The sequence below is a fragment of the Cucurbitaria berberidis genome (genome assembly GCF_010015615.1).
Source record: "Cucurbitaria berberidis CBS 394.84 unplaced genomic scaffold K460scaffold_2, whole genome shotgun sequence".
Taxonomy (NCBI): domain Eukaryota; kingdom Fungi; phylum Ascomycota; class Dothideomycetes; order Pleosporales; family Cucurbitariaceae; genus Cucurbitaria; species Cucurbitaria berberidis.
The window spans coordinates 6573775-6593335 of record NW_024468936.1 but is presented as its reverse complement, the minus strand read 5'-3'; the positions used below and the strand labels follow the sequence as shown (position 1 = coordinate 6593335).

The 19561-nt window shown below is 50.5% G+C and overlaps 7 protein-coding genes across 7 annotated transcripts; 4 read left to right on the top strand and 3 right to left on the bottom strand.

Annotated features, from left to right (window-relative positions):
* K460DRAFT_404649 (Actin/actin-like protein) lies at nt 1-1401 on the bottom strand (the record flags this gene model as incomplete). Its single annotated transcript, XM_040936754.1, has 5 exons — nt 1-165; nt 215-1006; nt 1076-1222; nt 1283-1329; nt 1383-1401. The coding sequence occupies 5 exons, from the start codon at nt 1399-1401 to the stop codon at nt 1-3; spliced, it is 1170 nt and encodes a 389-aa protein (XP_040791985.1).
* Nucleotides 1402-2004: 603 nt separating this feature from the next.
* K460DRAFT_394259 (60S ribosomal protein L5-B) lies at nt 2005-3484 on the top strand (the record flags this gene model as incomplete). Its single annotated transcript, XM_040935986.1, has 4 exons — nt 2005-2013; nt 2142-2214; nt 2264-2417; nt 2481-3484. The coding sequence occupies 4 exons, from the start codon at nt 2005-2007 to the stop codon at nt 3145-3147; spliced, it is 903 nt and encodes a 300-aa protein (XP_040791984.1). The 3' UTR covers nt 3148-3484.
* A 238-nt stretch (nt 3485-3722) lies between these two features.
* Nucleotides 3723-8383, top strand: K460DRAFT_385241 (RNI-like protein). The gene is made up of 3 exons (XM_040935531.1): nt 3723-4199; nt 4292-7156; nt 7218-8383. Exons 1-3 carry the CDS (start codon nt 4109-4111, stop codon nt 7886-7888), a joined length of 3627 nt encoding a protein of 1208 aa, XP_040791983.1. The 5' UTR covers nt 3723-4108; the 3' UTR covers nt 7889-8383.
* K460DRAFT_415794 (uncharacterized protein) lies at nt 8203-9665 on the bottom strand (the record flags this gene model as incomplete). The annotated part of the gene is made up of 4 exons (XM_040937760.1): nt 8203-8600; nt 8671-8761; nt 8816-9009; nt 9074-9665. 4 exons carry the CDS (start codon nt 9663-9665, stop codon nt 8203-8205), a joined length of 1275 nt encoding a protein of 424 aa, XP_040791982.1.
* Nucleotides 9666-12122: 2457 nt separating this feature from the next.
* Nucleotides 12123-14258, top strand: K460DRAFT_354268 (MFS general substrate transporter; the record flags this gene model as incomplete). Its single annotated transcript, XM_040931770.1, has 4 exons — nt 12123-12130; nt 12178-12203; nt 12253-12804; nt 12862-14258. The coding sequence occupies 4 exons, from the start codon at nt 12123-12125 to the stop codon at nt 14256-14258; spliced, it is 1983 nt and encodes a 660-aa protein (XP_040791981.1).
* A 54-nt stretch (nt 14259-14312) lies between these two features.
* On the bottom strand, nt 14313-16076 carry K460DRAFT_90675 (uncharacterized protein). Its single transcript, XM_040938792.1, has 5 exons — nt 15694-16076; nt 15453-15640; nt 15100-15401; nt 14627-15052; nt 14313-14577 (listed from the first exon to the last, which is right to left on the bottom strand). Exons 1-5 carry the CDS (start codon nt 15951-15953, stop codon nt 14368-14370), a joined length of 1386 nt encoding a protein of 461 aa, XP_040791980.1. The 5' UTR covers nt 15954-16076; the 3' UTR covers nt 14313-14367.
* Nucleotides 16077-16952: 876 nt separating this feature from the next.
* On the top strand, nt 16953-18314 carry K460DRAFT_276311 (kinase-like protein; the record flags this gene model as incomplete). Its single annotated transcript, XM_040928106.1, has 1 exon — nt 16953-18314. A coding segment is annotated over one exon (1362 nt), but the record flags the coding sequence as incomplete, so codon positions are not given.
* Between the last annotated feature and the right edge of the window lie 1247 nt (nt 18315-19561).

Genomic DNA, 19561 nt, shown 5'->3' with positions numbered 1-19561 from the left:
TTATCTCGCGCCTAGCTTTTCCAACGCACGTGCTCCCTGCTCCTCCCACTCTGCTTTTGATATCCACATGTTCTCCTTGTCGGCCATGATGTTTGCAAGCACTGCGCCACCAAGGAAGACCATGTGTCGTCGCCGTGGCGGGTCCTCGATGCGTACTTTGAATTTCTGGCAGTGGATTAGCACCTGTCAGCGTAGCGGGGACATGCACACATACGTTCAGTCGCTCTGGGTTTCCACCCAAAACCTTGGTAAGCCAGAGCTGCTTCAACTCCTTCTCCAGCCGGCTTGGCAGACCCGGATACATGCTGCTGCCACCGCTCAAGACAATTGCCTTGTATAGACTACTCCTGACATCGACGTCCGCAGCTTGGATGGTGTTGAACAAGAACTCGGCGATACCAGGCTGCTCAACGTCCACAAGATGCGGCTGGAACAGACACTCGGGAGCCTCGAAACGCTCGCTGCCCACTCGAATAACCCGACCATCTGGTAGAGTGTATGATTCTACCAGTACTGTTGTGTCTTCGCTCAGACGCTGATCCAGCTCGAGGTCGTACGACACGTAGCAGAGCTTTTCCTTGATCTGACGCACAGTTTCGAAGTCGGCGGTTCGGTTGAGTGCGTAGCCTCTCCGTAGCAGGAGTGCGATCAGGTTTCGGGTGACGTCTCTTCCTGCCACGTCCAGACGGCGAGTAAGATGGTTGAGGACAGTGCTTTCATAGACGGGAACAATGTGCGTGACACCATCTCCCGAGTCGACCACCACTCCTGATGACAAGCCCTGTGCGTACAAGGCTAGCACAGCCTGAATAGCAACGTACACGCCTCCAAAGCCATAGCGCTCGAACATGACCTCGCACATGGTTTCGCGGTTCTTGAGTGGATTCATCGGCGGCTCAGTGAGGAGAATCTTGCGGCCTGTTGGATCCACCTTCATCTTCTCGTAAAAGGTGTAGTCCCAGAGATGTTGCATATCGTCCCAGCGCTTGACAATACCATTCTCCATCTGTCGAGGGTGGAACAGCGTTAGCGCACATTGAGGCTACCTTGAACAAGATCTTGAGTAACCACATACAGGGTAGGTGATTTGGAGCATGGAGCGCGCCGCCGCTGCCTCGTCTCCGCACATTATGTCCTTGAGCTGGATATCTCCGCCATCTCGCTCTTCGGTACGTAGGATGGGTCGGCCGACTATCGACGGATACTGCTGATCTGGGAAGTTCTACCGAGACTGGTTAGCCTCTGTTTGTAGCCGGAGGTCTGCAATGCGATAGAAGCTCACCTGTCCCGCGTAGCCCGCCTTGAGGAAGCCGGTTCCGCCGTCAAGGACTGGATGGAAGAGTAAGCAAAGCTACCAGTAGGGACATGGAAGCTGCGCATACCAATGGGGACTTCAGCCATGTTGTCCAGGGCTCAAAGAGAGGGGTGAATGGGTGTCGGGAAGCTGACTGCTGTTTGTATGGTCTGTTGCGTGCCTGGAGGTTGACGACGTTGGCGGGGCCCGCATGGTCCGTGAGCGCTCAATCAGGCAATCCAGAGCAACTTGAACTCACACACGACTTGAATTGAGAAAAGGAATGCGACAACACTGGAGAATGAGGGATTGACTGCTAGTAGGTGTTTGGATTCGAATTGAAGTGACTGTGTACGGCGATAGTTTCTATTTTCCTTTCCTCTTGGTTGGTCCTTGGGGAGGTAGGCTCCAGTGTGTATTTGCGCAGCAACGCACCGACTATTTGGGAACTTCGAAAATAAGGATAGTCTATCCAGCCTGGATTTATACACCCGAGGGCAATAGCAATATGCCTTTCGATGACTTATTGCGTGCGTGGTCACCCACCTTGCACTCTGGTGTTCGTGGTCACCCACCCCCAATTGCCCAAGGCGTGGCTTAAGGATCGCTAAAACTGGCCCGTGCACCGCACCTTCCGCACAAGTCAATATTAGTTCGTCCACCACGAACTTTTGTTCTCCAGCACCGACGACACACGAGAGTTTGACAAGATGCCTACCGTAAGTATACCTTGCACCACACCGTCCTCAATATGAGGGCCACCCCGCTTCGACGGCCAGTCGAGTGGAGTCTCTGCGAGTTGCTTCGAATGCGGGTTTGAAGCGCAAATCGCTGACTCTGGGTCAAGGCCAAGCTCCAAAAGAACAATGCCTACTTCTCGAGGTTCCAAGTCAAGTACAGGCGCCGCCGTGAGGGAAAGAGTACGTATTTGCCTTGACGCCTCTGATTTCAACAGCTAACAAGATGCAGCCGATTACTATGCCCGTAAGCGGTTGATTACCCAGGCGAAGAACAAGTACAATGCGCCCAAGTACCGCCTCGTCGTCCGCTTCACCAACAAGGACATCATCTGCCAGGTCGTTCACTCCGAGATTGGCGGTGACAAGGTCTTCATGGCCGCTTAGTACGTCTTGACACTGATGGAACAACCCCATATTTTGAAACATGTGCTAACAGTTCTGTTCAGCGCCCACGAGCTGAAGGCCTACGGTATCACCCACGGTCTCACCAACTGGTCCGCTGCCTATGCCACTGGTCTCCTTCTCGCTCGCCGCGTTCTCAAGAAGCTCGAGCTTGACGAGGACTTTGTTGGTGTCGAGGAGGCTGATGGTGAGTTTACCCTCACCGAGGCTGCCGAGGTTGATGGCGAGGAGCGCCGTCCCTTCAAGGTCTTCTTGGATGTCGGTCTCACCCGTACCTCGACTGGTGCCCGTGTCTTCGGTGCTATGAAGGGTGTCTCTGATGGCGGTGTCTTCGTCCCTCACTCGGAGAACCGCTTCCCCGGCTACGACGTTGAAGGCAAGGAGCTCGACGCCGAGACTCTCCGCAAGTACATCTTCGGCGGCCACGTTGCTGAGTACATGGAGACACTCGCCGACGACGACGAGGAGCGCTACAAGTCCCAGTTCAGCGGTTACATCGATGATGACCTCGAGGCCGACGGTCTTGAGGAGCTGTACCAGGACGCCCACAAGCAGATCCGCGAGGATCCCTACAAGAAGGAGGAGGGCGAGGGCAGCAAGAAGTCCAAGGATGAGTGGAAGGCCGAGTCCAAGAAGTTCAGGACCCCCAAGCTCACCAAGGCCGAGAAGGAGGAGCGTGTCAAGGCCAAGATCGCCGAGATCACTGGTTAAGCAGTTGCTACTTGTTCGTCTTCTTCTTCACACTGCATTTGATCATGACAAAAGCAAGGCTCCCGGCGTCCGGGGATGTACGGGGAATGATACCTGGATTTGCACAGGAGATAGTCTACTTAGCCTTTTCACGACGTCCAATGAGATGATGAGATGGCCATGCTGTAGTTGGCTACCACAAGCAAAAAGCAACCCAATCTTGCCTTGCCCGTACAGTGTTAGTCCGATATAGGTTCTTGATGTTATATGCACAGCACGAACGTTAGCCCACTCCAGACTGCACGCTACCGCACCCCTTGTTGAGGACCGGAGACCAAAGTAGCAACATGTGATACCCAAGTGCCGTCCGCTAACGGACGACGCGTGAGTTTGACCTTTCTTCGATCCGCAAGCAATTAGTTTCAACTTGGGCCTTGATACATCAGTCAGCCGGTGTAGTGCAGTGCTGGCAGAGCCCAGCGAGCTCTAGTAGATTCTACCAAGAGCCCAGCCATTTAATCAGCACCGCGCGTCAGCCAAAGAAAGTAGGATGATGGCCAGTCATGCTATGTGACTCGGATAAATCAAAAGAAGAATTTCATAACAAGTAGGAGGTGTCCAGAAGTGGCCGTGATTGATTTAGGTTAGATGCCTCGGGATCTTTGTTGAGGCGTGTGGAGAAGGATTCTGGCGTCATTGTGCTAAGTAGCCCGATAACGCAGTGCAGGCCCGCCAGAACATGGGACGAGGTTGACTATCGCACAGTAGCTCTGATGTCGGCGCTTTGATCTGACCTAGACAAGACGAGTCGTTCGAGTTGCACCCAGCATCCGGGCCGAGAATTGTCTTAGAAGGCCTGCCACCATTTCCAATCAGCGTGCGGCGAATGATTTCCGCAACCCCCCGCTGACGAGATCCGACCGCCCTCACTACGTGACCGACACCTACACCCCCGACGCATGGCGCATCGCATATACACACCATGACGGCTGTTCAAGCACCACCAGACACTGCGGCTGCCATGGAGGAGATTCACGGCGTCGACGTCTCCTGGCTGCATCACTCTACGAGAGGTAAGGCCTACTCACCCCGGGCGCTCCGCTCTTCCGGCTCCATGAGCGCATTTGCATATGACACTCTGACTAATGTTTCCGTGTCGATGTAGACCATCACCATCGTCAGCAGGCACCCACGTCGCCAGGGCTCACCAGAGACGCCCCGCCGAAGACATCGTCGCATGGTGGCCTCCCCACTAGGCCTCGCGATGTAGCGCAGCACGACACTGAGTCGGCACCGGCCGTCCAGGAACTTGCATCGCCGCCTCCTCCTTCTTCTCCTACTGCTTCCTCCGCAACGACGACTCCTCAGAAGATCCTGGGAAAGCGTCCAGCATTGCTTGGCCGCGGCAGTACCGACAAGTATGCCAACGGGAACACGCCCCCAGACGCGAGGACCACCTCGCGGCGGAACTCGTGGATGTCCAGCCTCAGCTCCAAGTTCGCATCGCAGAACTCACCCGCCCAGACGACGCTTGCGCAAGCCCAAGGGTCACCTGCGACTGCCAACAGCCCGACACATACGACGTCATCGGCCAACGGTGCGCTGAATGGTATACAGGCCGCTTCGGGCAGCCCAAATGGTGGCTTTGAGCCCTATGTGCCCCAGCAGCCAAAGGGCTCTTTCATATCGAATGCGCTGCGACGCTTGTCATCCGGGACGCAGGTGGGCACCTCACCCAAGGTCTCGCCCAACGGCGGCATGTGTCCCAGAAAGGTCATGAATGTTGACCACCACCGGTCCCGATGCTTAGTCCCCGAACTAGATGCCAGCAAGCTTCGCAAAGTTGCTTTCTGCGTCGATGTTGAGATAGCTGGTGGTCCAAAGTACAAGGACGACCTGGATACCGACGAAAAGAAGAAGAACAAGAAGGAGAAAAAGCTCAAGGAACGTGGAGAGGGAGAGGCGCTCAAGCATCCTGATGTTGTGGCTGAGGAGAAGGACAAGGCCGGTGTGGTGGCTGTGTCGCAAGAAGTCGTTGGCAACGACAACCACCCAGAACCACAAGGACCAGCACCAGATGAAGATAATAAAGAGCCTAGTAGAAAGAAGGAGAAAAAGAAGCGTTCTGAAGCTGAGCGCAAGGAAAGGAAAGAGAAGAAGCGGAAAAAGGCAGAGGAAGATGGCTCCATACCATTAGAGTTCACCAGGGAAGATGATGAAGGTAGCGTTGAAGGTGCACCTGTTACCACTGGCACAACAGCTCTGAAGGCCCAAGACAGACCCACCATAGACCCCCTACGGATTTACCGAAGATGTTGCCAATTGCGCGAATCACCTATCCTCAAACGCATCAGCGACCAGCTGTCCGCCCCGCGTGCGTGCGCTACTGTCCAACCAAGAGTGGTTACCAGCCTAGATCTCACAGGATCGAGGCTGCAGCTTGCTGATGTTGTGACACTCTCGGACTGGCTCGCCATTGTACCAGTGAAGAAGCTCTTCCTCGAAGATGCGGATCTTAACGACGAGAAGATTCGCGTCATCCTCGCTGGCTTGTTAGCCGCAAAGGTTCCGGAAGCCCCAAGGCGACGTGCATTAGGGACGAGCAGCAACGGAGATTCCGTCAATGGGGATGCTCAGCAAGGATCGTGTGCAATCAAGAAGCTCGTTCTGAAGAATAATCCTAAGATTACATCCGAAGGCTGGAAGCACATCGCTTTGTTCATCTACTTGTGCAGGTCCATCATGGCACTCGATGTGTCAATGATTCCTTTCCCGCAGCCCAGGCCACCAATGTCTCCTACGTTGACGAATGATGCCGCACATAGAGGGATGCCTACTAAAGAGACGAGATCGAGAGATTTTGCGGAAATATTATCAAAGGCCATGTCTGAACGATTAGGCGGTTCAGAGCTTCAGGAACTAGTCATGGCCGAATGCAATCTGACCTCCTCCAGCATCAGGAGAATTATCGATGGTTGCATCATCAGCGGGATCCAACGTCTGGGACTTGCCACGAACGACATCGATAGTGAAGGCTTGCAGCATGTCCTACACTACATACGGTCTGGAGTCTGCCAGGGCATTGACCTCGGCGGTAACGACCTCCGAGCATGGATCAGCACACTTTGCGAGAGCTTGAGTCAAAGCAAGAACAGCGCACTTTGGGCTTTGTGCTTACAAGACACCGGCCTGACACCCGAGTCCCTCAAGATATTATTCCCAGCGTTGATTTCCCTGCCATCCTTCCGCTTCTTGGACCTATCGCACAACAGCGACCTCTTCGTCCAACCGATGTCACTATGCCTCTTGCGGAAGTATATGCCTCAATTCAAGGAGCTAAAGCGGCTCCATCTTATGGATGTTGACATGAAACCCGAGGACGCAATCGCCATAGCAGAGATCCTTCCGGATTGTCCTCATATTGCACATATTAGCTTCTTGGAGAACCCAGAGATATCTCGCGTTGTAACATCCACAGACGAGGAAACACAAGAGGAAGCTGCTGCGCTGTACGCTTCACTCACGTTGGCTGCTAAACTCTCTCACTCGCTCATTTGCGTTGATGTTGATGTTCCTGCTCCGGAAATGGACGAGGTGGTCAAGGCACTTGCTAAACAGGTCGTGGCGTACTGCCTTCGCAACATCGAGTCTATCAACGAAGTGCCCGAGTTGCATTTAGCACCGAAGGAAGTCGAACTACCGCACATTCTCAAGCATCTCGTTGGTCGCGACGATTCCTACTACAAAGACGATAGTGCGCCGCCGGCTCCAGACACCGATTACATCGTGAGCGGTACTGGTATCGCTAAGGCTCTTAGTTACTGCTTATCGCACAAAGCGACAGACCTTCGCAGAGTGTCTCAGCCTGCAAGTGGTACCTCTACCCCAAGAAGCCGAGCACAAGATCCAGAGGAGCCTAGTAAAGCGCGGGCTATGTCGAAGGACCTTCTCGAAACTGCGCGAAACACGCGATCAAGAATTCAACCGGCATTGGCTCGAGAGGCTAAGAGCGGAAACGACACGGGTTATCGTAAGCTTTTCCTTATCCTTCCTTCGCACTAGTCAGTACGAGCATATCTAACATTTTATAGGCCGTCTACTTTTCTTGGACCAGACTTTACAAGGCATGATCCAACGCTTCGAAGACGAATACCCAGAGACGCGTCTCCAGCCCTCTGACACCGCCTCAATACACAGCAACAGCTCTGTGCCTAGCAGCTCCGCACCCGCCTCCACAGTACCCACTCTCGACAACAGCATCACCGACATCACAAGCCCCGAGTCCGATGAAGACGAACCCTTAACGCTCCGCTCGAGACACAATTCCGATGTTTCGCTCGCATCGCGCCATATGTCCCAGGAGGAAGGGCGTTTACATCGCTTTGGGCATCGCGTGCGCACTGGTCTACTCAACCCTTCTCGACCCTCATCTTCACACGAGGATTCGCACCAAGCGTTTATGTCTGGGACTATGGACGACCACGGCCTCCCCGAACATATCATGTCTCTTCGTGACTATTTTAGTAATTATAGTGGAGATGAAATTCGCCATATGATTGAGCGTGCAGGCTGGGAAAAGGCCTTCGACTCTGTGGTTGATAATGCAGAGGAGCTGAAGAGTTTGGAGAAGGATGATCCGGCTGCATTCAAGATATTCAGGGAGAGCCAGATCGCCGCGCTTAAGAATCGGAATCCAGACATATTTGGTCCTGGTGAACTCGATTCGAGAAAGAGCGGAGATGATTTTGCGATCGAGGATTAGACTGGCCCTGCCTACATGAAGATCACGGGATAGACAAGTCTGTTGCGATGACTATTTGAGTCGTATGTCTGTTCTGATCCCTTGCTTTTGGGCGTTAGAAAATTTCTCCTATTCGAGCGTTCTGCATTTGTATACTCAGCTACCTTTCGGCTGATCATGGCCTGATATAGTCTCTCATGTCATGCGTTGCATTGATATCCAGGTTGGGAAGATCTTTTGATGAGGCGGTCAATCAGACCGGATGTCTACATCTATTCCAATATCTATTACTGTCTCTACCGGAGGCTTATTTCTGCCCTTACCTGCTTCAACCTTTATCCGAATATCTCCCCTTGCCAAGGTGCTCTTATATTCACTCTAGCGGCATCCTCGACCCTCAGCACTTTTTCACCACCATATCGCTCGCACGCCCCGTATTTCACTGTCACAGCTCCTCGCTCCATCTCGACACCAGTCGATGTCAGGTTGCCGTCTAAACCATCCAATAAAGGAGCACCAAAAGCGCGCGCGATCTCCAAAGGATTCAAACTAACTTTCCTGCCAAAGTCCCAGTAGCCGTAATACAAGGGCAGAATAGCGATGACGGAGGCTAATGAGACAACGATGCCAAGCATGACAAACGTCGTGTTGGTCTGATAGCGGCCATCTATTAGAATGATGGCGCGCTGGAAGAACGGGCCTCTGGAGAGCGAGAAAGCTGTAAGTATAGAAGCTGGTACAGATGTCAGTCTTTCGTCGCGGCAGACAAGGACAGCCGCAATATAAATTCGAGTAATGCTCACCAGTTGCTACAGCGTTGAATTGCAAACGAGATGTTCGCTTGATTGCTGGCCAGAGGAATGACAAATCGTGCATATCATGTACATCTACGAGCTAACCAGGTCAGCAGCTCATTTTGCACTACTATTTTATGGGTAAATTGCTCACATTTGTACTCTGCAACAAGCGATGCCAGAAGGTGATGACTATTCCCTCTGCGAGTGCGCAAAAGTTGAGAAGTATTATGATCATCTCAAAAATAGAGACGTAGACGTGCGGCTGCACGGAATCCATACCAACCTTCCAATTCTCAGGTCTCGTTCCATCGCTCAAGAAAAGGATGGTCGAAGATCCAGCCGTCACTGTCGTAGTTAATATACATACAGCATACCCCCTTTCTCTCAAAACGTGCCAGGAATAACTCACGGAGAACTATCAATACCAGGGCTCCCAGGCCCTTCCGTGGAAACCGCGTCCAGATGCCAGGGCTCCACGGTTCACGGACGTGTCGCGCCTCGCGGAAGTATTGCTTTGATGGCGCCGCAGCCATACCCGCGTCTACGATTTGCGCTTCATACTCGCGGTCTGGTACCTCGACAGTCGTAGGCCGAAACTGCGTTGAATTTGCCCACGCTACATTTTCTTGGTACGGCACATTTCGACTACCAAAAAGTCGAGATCGGAAGCCTGGGGAGGCGGGTGGTGATTGCTGGGTTCTGGTGGTGGGGAGGTAGTTGATAGTCGCCTGGCCTATTGAGGAAGAAGTAGGAACTGGTTGGAAGCCTGGAGGTGTGGATATTCGCGCTGAGAGGGGTGATATATCCGCGTACATGCGGTTCGTTACTGATGTATCGATGGATTTGAACTGTTGATCTGGCGGACGGTAGGCTTCGTATTGGTAAGATGGCGCGGCTTGAGATAGCATGCCAACTGTATCGTCGTCGGTGCTCTCCACTCGTTGGTGGTTGGGTGCATGCTGGTTGTGTAGTGGCGGGGTATAGCTACTCCCATACTCCATCTCTCCTGTAAGTAAATAATTGCCAAAACACTGTCATAAAGAGCTGAGAGTGGTTTCTCTTTCTACATAGATTCCCGGAAAGATTCGAGATGCTGAAAAGAAGAGCAACCATGGGAATGACTATGCGGCTGTCTAAAATAGGATTGTTAGGTCTAAATAAAAGCTTTAAACGGCGCCTACGTTCCGCTCTAGGGAGAAATGAGTAGATTCTCCAGATCAGATGCATAGAATCAACCTGTCGGTTCGCAACGTTATGAAAGATATTTTGGGACTGCTGCTGATCCTCGCGTTTGAGGCGCTTGCGCAAGGAGCCGCAAGGTCCATATCCTTCCTGACCCATTCGCTCGACCCACTCTCAAGTGGGTGAAGTTGGCGGATGCAGGATTCTAATTACCTAGAAAAGGTGTATCTCACGATCGCTGAAACACACTTCGGCGGATTAGGTTTGGTCTGGACGAGGCTTAGCGGAAGGCCTGACCATCATGGCCATCAGATTGCACTATGACGAATATGTAACCCTTGACTCGTTTGACGACTGTCTGCCTTGGTGTTGCAACTGCAACTGCTGTGGTGGCTTATAGATTGCATATATCGAAGTTCGACGATTGGATTCTAGTTGGTTGCGCAAAAAGACGGACTCTATATGGTCTTGTAGAGGATTCGTCACCGCCGATCGTGATGAAGATCAGGCGGTAGGGCGAGCTCGCGGAAGTTTTTACCGACGGGAGGCCTGACGAGTAGCTTCAAGGGCGCAAGGCACCTTCAGTCATTGCCGCAAGGCCAACAACGTGGATGAGTTGACGTCGAAGTGAAACATAGTGCCGAGTTGTAGCCCTCCTCATGTATAACAAAAAAAAAGCGGTTAGAACTAATGTTGGAAGAGAGGGACTTGGGGCTTGTGGATGGAAGAAGGGGGATGATAGGTGCTAGCAGTGGTGATGGCTTGTGTGACGCTGAGGCGTATGTAGCAGAAAGTGACAGATAGAGTGAAGCACATTGCTGGAGGTATTGATTGAACGACTATCTCTGTCTTAAATGTGACCTTCCTAGCTGTGGGAAACAACAATACCACAACATGCCTCCGAGACCAGCCAGCCTTGACAAGAAGGCGCATGACTGCTCACGACATATAGACAGGCGCTAAACAGCTCTGGTACTTGGGGTGACATGGGTAGGCGAGTGACGCATGCGTTGGTCGTTCTGAATTGTTTTATAACACAGCATTTCTATTACAAACGAACAAACCCTCAGCCCATATCGTCTTGCCTCGTATCAGGCAGATGTCGATAGGCTCACAAATATGCAAGCGCATGTGCGTAGGTTTACATAGAGCATAGAGCATAGAGTATAGACCATTCTAGGTTGACCGACTATCGTCCTTCAGTCTCTCAACCTACCACATCAATGCCGCTCGACGCACGACTGCAGTGCCAACTGCTCCACAACAAGGAAAAGTGAGGCAAACGAGGCAAACGAGGCAAACGAGGCAAACGAGGCAAACGAGGCAAACGAGGCAAACGAGGCGATAGGGACTATAATACGTGTCACATATGCATATCCCCTTGACACGACGGCTTGCGCTACCACCACGAGTAACATGAACCTTGGAAACCACATCATGTGTTCTGATGTCGGTTCCCGAAGCAGATTTGCGCACAGATAGATGGTCTCGATAGGGTTCTGTAGCGGTGGCCTGGATCTCCGAACGACAACAGGAGTAGCTGAGAGTGTTTTAGCCGTGCCTGTTGCCTGAATAAGGGGATGGAGTAAGGCCGGGGGAAGGCAGAGCCGCATGGTGAAAATCTGTTTTCAGCTTGATCGCTCCACCCTCTGAACCACTTGAACAAAGCTCACAGCCATTCTTTCGGGCGCCCTTGTTGCTCTTGTCCTCATAAAACCTATGGATATCTCATTGAGCGCCGCAACTACAGAGGCGCATAGGATCTTCATCAAGATCGACGAATAGTGAGTTTGTGTTGTCTCCCAGCAAACGAAGCTGACCAACAAATCATCAGTGAGAGCAAGAGAAATCCCTTGCATTTGGTGACCGACACCCACGCTCGCCTATTCTTCAAGGAATACAACTTCAAAATCGAGGAAGGAGTGTTGATCCGCGGTATATTGGCAGTCAAATACAGAGCCACAATAGAGGGGCGGTTCGACAATATCGGAGACGCATCTAGACATGGACTCATCGAGGGATCGCGTTTCGCGAGACGATTGCAATGGATTAGGAGAGCGTGGCGGCGATTTAAGAAAGGAAGAGAGCAGTTTAAAACCGCTTTGCGACCTTCCGAAGAAACAGAGTTGCCATTTGAGCTCAAGATCGGTGATTGGGAATATAGTAAACTGGAAGTGGAAACCTTGTATCACGCCTGGATGAGAGGGAAATGGGAGACGCTGCTACATTTGTCAAGGCAACATTGGCTCTTGATCGTCGCCTGCATTTTCGCTGCTATGACACAGTAAGCTACATCTCTCATCGATCCGCCCATGTTTAACGTTTCAATAGGGGATGGGACCAGGCTGCTATGGCTGGTAGGTTTACACAGTGCTCTTTAGAGCAACCAATGCTTACTGAGATCAGGCGCTGCGATCGAAGCTATGAACGACTTAGGCAAACCTTTCGTTTCTACCGCAGCTTACGACTTGACGCCGACATCAGACGACAACAATTTACCCTTAGGGGCTAACACGTGGTGGCTCGGTTTCGCCGTTGGCGCACCGTTTCTCTGTGGAGCATTCCTGGGTCTCTTTTTCACAGATCGTCTTCCCGAACTCTGGAGATTCGGGCGGCGTGGTGCAATCATTGTCGCGGGCACCTGTAGCTTTATCTCCGTTATTGGCTGCGCGGCAAGCCACAACTTCTGGGAATTTCTAGCCTTCAGAATTATCCTAGGTGCAGGAATGGCAGGTAAAGCAGCCATTGTTCCTATCTGGCTCTCGGAAACATCTCCAAGGAACGTTCGTGGAGTTCTACTTGTCTGCTGGCAGCTATTCGTGGCCTGCGGCATAGCTGCGGGCTCAGTTGCAAATTTGAGTTTGTATCGCTTGAACCCAAGTGAAAGTTGGAGGTACATGTTCATCTCAGCCTTCATTCCCGCGCTGCTGTTGTTCTCCATGGTCCTCTTCGCGCCCGGTAAGTCATGTCTTCGTCTGACATCTTTAATGTTCGCCGGCTCACGTGAGTGAACAGAGTCACCACGTTGGCTTCTGAAGAGAAGCGGGTTCAAGAAGAGTGAGAAACTGAGCGATTTTGAGTTTGAAAAGAGAAGGAAAGGCTTGGTCAGAGCTGCGCTGAAATCGCTATCTCAATTGCACGGCAAGCCCACCAATATGCTTGCCGCGGGTGAACTGTATCTTCTGTATATGAGACTACTTCAAGAGCAAGACTTCTTGAAGAAGGAAAATGACGATCAGAGCCACTCCAAATTCAACGAACATGCATCAAGGGAGGCAACCAACGAATTCACCTCAAAAGTCGCGGTTACCGGACACGCATCAGGGGTTGCAGTGAACATGCACAGCACAGAGGCTAGGGTCAATGGCGACACACCAGCAGCTGTGGTCAACGAGAACAGATCGACAATCATCGATAACCAGGGTCAGCAATCGATAAAGGCCCCCCACAACACACCAATTGAATATGTCTCATGGGGACAGCGGTGGCGTCTCATGATCAGCACAAGAAGAATGACTCGAGCCAATGGTGCTGCTGCTGCTGTCATGATTGCCCAGCAACTCTGCGGCATCAATCTACTAGCATTTCTAGCTGGTACTTTCTTCCGAAACTCGTTCTTCTCCAATTCTCAGAATCCCACCCTACAGGACAACACTAAACATCTCTGGTTGTCCTTCGCATTCGGAGTTGTGAACTTCTTATTCACGATTCCTGCTCTTTTCTATATTGACAGGAGCGAAGGGCGGCGAACACTATTAAATTGGTCATTCCCCTGCATGTTCGCAACACTACTGATCAGCGGACTGATCCTTCGGAAGTCTACTAATGACTCTGCAACAGGCAGAGTCGGTACTGGAGCCGGCATTGCCTACATTGTACTCCTCATGCTTTTTACAGCAGCATATTCGATTGGCGAAGGACCTGCAGCTTTTGTTATCTCCGCAGAAGTATTTCCACTAACGAATAGAGAGCTTGGCATGAGCTTGGCCGTTTTCTGGAACTTTCTAGGCGCAGGCGTGCTAGCTTTATGTGCCCCGGCTATGACGAGAAACCTTGGTCAAGACAACACTTTGTTTTTTTTCTCCGGAATGAATATCTTGGCTTGGTTTCTATGCTACTGGCTAGTGCCCAATACCGGGAGTGAGGACTTGGAAGATATTTTCGAACAACTCGAAGCGCCTACACACTTCGTCTTTGTTTATACCTGTGCCATTTTGTTGCGCAAGGCCTTCCGTGGTTTAGAATGGTGTCATGGGGCAGGCTGCAGGAGCTGGAAGAATTGTGGCTTTATTCAACTTGAGACAGCCGAGGACGAATACAAAGAACATGTAGGACAAGATGCAGACTGGAAGGCAATGATCAAGAGTTTTTGGGGTAAAGCTTTCAGGAAGGGAGCACGAAGACATACATAGTATTAAGATGGGGATGATAGAGGGACGCTAGAATGTGAGTAGTGGACTACGTAGTAGCATTTCTTGCTAAGTAGTCGTTCAGGGGATACGACTAATGCTGTTCAAAACTTTACACCATCTCTAAGTCTGAAGCATAATCCATCTTTTCCAAATTTCCATGTTTGTAGCTTTTGGGGTGTTGAAGCATGTTCCACTTCCAGCAGACTAGCGTCAATGCTGTCAAGGGAATGGCAATGACGAAGTAAAGCCAGAGTTGCTTTGATACAACTAGATTGCGCGATTCTGAGTCGAATTCCAGCAAATTCATGCCTAGCATTGTCTGCATAGCCGTTAGCCTCGACGAGGCATCGTGAGGGGGGAAGCCTTACTGCAACGAATGAAAATGGAAGGTAGAATGCAGTGACAAGAGTGAGGGCTCTTATTGCAACCGAATCTTCGCGTGCAAGTTTTGTTTGAACTTGAGCTAGTAATTGGAAGTTCCAGTCCAGCATATCAACGACTGTCTGTTCCACGGATTGAGCTCTTTTGGTAAGGTACGTGGAGTGTTGATTGTAAGACAAGGCTTCCTTTTGGAAATCTATTAGGCTTGCTTCGATAATGATACTCTTGTCTTTTCCTACGCCTTGTGTCAACTCTACTTGCTTATGAAATTGGCTGATCTCGGAGAGAATGTTGCTGGTCGAACTGAGAAGAGGCTCTGATATCAGGATATCCTTCCGCACTGCGCGAACACGCTGCAGGGTTTGGAAACAGACTGATGACTCCCCGAAATTAGCGGCGGCGCTACTCAACTCCTGTTTTACTGTCAGACGCGGCAAGACCATAATCGAAGACCACTCACAGCGTCGATGATATTTTCATCGTAATATTCGAGATACCTCCGCCACGTGCCAAGGTGACTTGCTATCAACATTGCATGGATCAATGTTGGATGCAAAAAAATACGGGATCTGATATCAGGGTCTCGCAACACATCTTCAAGATGAGTCTTGAACTGCGCATTTGGGCTTGGGCTGACGATGACGAAGGTTGAGGAGGGTCGATGATGATCGTAAACATGATAAATTCCTGTTTGTCTGATCCGCCACGGATTTCCAGCCTTGACTTCCTTCTTCTCAGGGTACTTGTAAACGTAAGTGAGATCTTCACATGGTCATTAGCGGTCATACAGTTCCAAGCGCTTGGGCAACCCACGAGAACGATCAGCTACCGAGAATGATCGTGCTGCGCCACAGAAAGCCTCTTCATTTGGCTTGACACGGTCGCGAAAGAAGGATAACATCTGCAAGAATTCATGTCTCAAGTGAAAATGGTCCTGAAGAAGCATGATCATCTCCTTGCTCACATCAAGAGACGCCCACGTATTTCGTTGATGTATAAAACTAACAATTGAGATGAGTCTCAAAATCAATGAACATGATCTTGCGCAACTTACAAAATTTCGACACCTTGGTCTTGTATACCAGAGGAGTATTTCAGGTGGGACGATAGTTGTGAAGCGCAGGTCAAAGTTTGTGTTATGGTGGCTTGTGTTGGATCTGCCGGGATACAGATGGTGTCCATAATATGTTTAGCAACTGAACTAGAGCACAGGTAGGCATCAAGGGCAAAATCTGATTGTATACGAGATGCTGATGATGACAAGCATTGTAGGTCGGGCCCAACTGCGTATGTCCGCCTGCTGCTCATAGTCATTTGTTTGGGATTCAATCTTAGAATCTGTGAGAGGAAAGATAAGAAGGCTTTGATCACTACTATATATGCAGCTGTGATCCTCCCACTAACTATGGCTTGCTGCACGCATCTTGCGTCACAAGGCTGAATCAGCACCGCCTTAGCTTTCGATTTTCGCTTCCCTGTCACGGAATGGGCAATGAGCTTTCACCGGTCATATAGGAAGCCTCAGTCTCTTACCTCAGTTCGTCCTTGAATTGATCAGCGGTCGAGCTAAGCAATTCAGTCACTTGACTCACATCTGTAAGCTTCTTGTCTGCAACATATCTAATCGTAGTACCACTGATCCCCTCGACTTCTTTTAGAAAGAAGTTATGAACCGTCGGGTATTTCTTGCGGAGGGCTTCCTCAATTCCCTTAAGGGTGTAGTATCTCGCTGGGGTCTCGTACTGAGGCATCATGAAAAGGATGGAAGCCTGATGTTGCCACGGTTTCAGCGGCGGCGGCGTCCTCAGGCGTTCTTATGCAGTGTAAATGGCCCATGGTGACCACGTGTCGGGGCACCGTCGTATCATCGTCTTGATCTTAGTGAACAAAGATTAGTAACATGAAAAGTATACCAAGTTAGGAGTATAGTATTTTGCCTTGTTTTGGGGCATTAGGTGGATGAGTATTGGTGGCGTGCTGCAGGGCAGGGGCGCCCATTAACATCAATGTTGGATGGCTGCCTGGTTTTTAGCGCGCCCAGGTGACGTCCTCGCCCCCAGAAATCACCCCCGCAATGTGTTCTTTCGTCCCCGCGCAACCAGCGGCCGACCTATTGTGACCTACTGACTTTTGAGCCCAAGTCTTCCAATAATCATTACTTGAAAGTCCACATGTCCTACTTGTGTTAAAGCCCACGAGCAACAATCTTCAGCCACGTGTAGTCCACCTTCACGACTCGATACTCATACCATAGGCCTGACGGAAGGTGAAGTCCAGAATACATACCAACAGAATCATGCGAGCTTCAGGACCATGGTACTTTCGACTGCAGAGACACTATCCCAGGCACTCGCAGACGCGATTCGTCGCACAAGAGAACCTCGGTCCGATCGATTTTTGCCGAAGGCGGACCTTGACCAGATTCTTTGCCATGATTCACTCATTGCCTTGTATCAGAAGCTCTTTCGCATAGTTGTACCGCAAAGAGAGCCTAATGATATGTTGACGAGCAATCCCTGGATTGACAATCCCAGCCACGACGTCATAGGTTATGCGCAGAAGACAGTCAAGAATCCTTCTCGGATTTCACTTCTTGCTCTCTTTTTGTTGGACCAGCGAGAAGAACTACTCTCGCTATTCAAAGACTGGCTTTCTTCCGACGATGCAAAATTTCCGTCTGATGAGGACCTGCCGCTGTCCGCGGATGGACGATGGCTCCCTGGTATAGGTTTCCATCATTGGGAATACATATTGGAGAAGCAATGGATATTCCTACCATTTACAATTACGGAACAATATTATGAGCGGGTACCTCGCATGTGCCGGAAGCCCTTCATCGGCAATCCTAAAGAGATCAAGCGCGGAGCTTCAGGCACAGTTTATAAGGTCAAGGTTGCCGCAGGATATTGGAGAGATAAAAAGAACGACGAGTATCGAACTTTTTCGATGGATCAGTTGGTCGCTATGAAAGTCTTTGAAGACGATAAAGATTATGAAACTGAGCGAGACTTCCTGCAGGAGCTTAGGCAGAACGTATCCATCCATAAGAGAATTGTCCTGGATCTGGGCGGCCTTATCTACGAAGACAGCGAAGGCAAACTCTGTCATTCCCTGTTTTTTGAACTGGCGATATGCAATCTCGACGAGTTTTTAAACAAAGGGGATAATAGACGCTTTTACGCAAGCAATGGTTCCGTCATTGCTAAGGCTGTTGACATAGTGGAGGCGCTGGACTTCTTGCATAAGAAGGTCAGGTTTCTGCATCTCGATCTCAAGCCTGACAACATCTTGATCTACGAGAGCGCCGAACCAGGAATTAACGATGGCCGAATATGGAAACTTACCGACTTCAACTTGGCGAAAAGAAAAATCAAAGTCAGATCTAGCAGCCGAGAGCGACTTGAGTTGAGCAACTCGGATTCTACTGCATCCACAGTTCCGGCAGGACGAGGACCCGCGCTTTATCAGGCACCAGAAATTCAGGTTCCAGGCACTAGTCTAGCAAGCGATGAAAGCGAAGTATGGTCCATGGGTGGTATCCTGCTCGTAGTACTTGGCTTCCTATACAATCCGTATAGTGGGGCGAAGCGCTTCCGAGACTCTGCGACAGTAACGTTCAAAGACCAAGGTGGCGAACGCCGCTCACTCTACGTAACTAGTAAAATGCATCAATGGCCACGTTTCAAGCATAATTCCCTGGACTATATTGACTTTATACCCGAGGTCGGTATCATAGAAGACAGACTGGAGGCGACTTTGCACCCCGACATCATGCGATGGTCTAATGAAGTCTACGATGCATCCCCCGAGCCAGAACGACGCATTGTCAAGGACGCGCTCTGTGTCATATTCATGCATGTCCTTCTCATCGATAAGAAGTCAAGAATTGACGCTGCCGAACTACACAAGAAGTTCGTCAAAATTCGAGATGAATACAAGCGTATAGAAGTAGCTCCAAATCTTGTCAGGCCTCAATATCCACAGCCTACAACAGAAACTCAAGAGATACAATCACCACTCGTGGAAGTGCTAATATCATCTTCATCAATACAAGTAGCACCTTCAGAGTCACAAACAGCACCTTCGAACACACGCCCAGTATCTCCACAGACAGCAACAGCACCGCCACAAGAGCCAGCAGCATTGCTAGAGGGAGCAGTGACGTTTTCAGAAGTTTCAGTATCATCTACAGGGATGCCGATGGCAGAAGGCTCTTCCGAGCCCTCTGCACTCTGTGCTGCAATGAGCCACGGAGAGGTCGAGAAGATCCGTCAACTGGTTCTGGATGAAGACTTGGCAAACAAATTATGTCCTCGCTGTAGGAAATATCCCATACATAAAGCGTTGATTGATGCAAACAATACAGCTCTGGAGGCCCTCTTGAAGCCACCGTCAAAGGTCAATATCGAGACAAAAGATTCGAGCCGTCAGAGAACACCAGTACAATTAGCATGCGAAGGCAGTGGCAACTTGGATGCGCTGAAGCTTTTTCGCGATTATCATAGTCTAAGCATAGATGCCAACAGCCTATCCTGCACGCGAGGGAGCTTTAAGGTTAACAAGTTCGTAAAAGAGTGGCAAAGAGCACAGGGAGCACCGGTAGCACAGCCTGCAAGGCAAGGATCTGGGGCAACACAGTTGACTACAACGACAAGAGATGCATCGCTAGACACGTAAGTAACTTAAGATGTACAAACCACTTGCGGCCAAGCAGAGGTGACATTGACTAGAAATCCGACTCCCGTCACCGAAAGGTCTCGTCGCCGCTTTGGGTTTTTGAAGAAGCAATAGCATCGTAAACCGTGGTGTCGCAATGGTGCAGATAGGACCATGATGTTGATTCTCGGATATGTGTTTGTTTTTTACCGGTTGAACCCTGAAATAATTAATCGACACGCATCGGTTGTAGTGAGTAGCGGCAG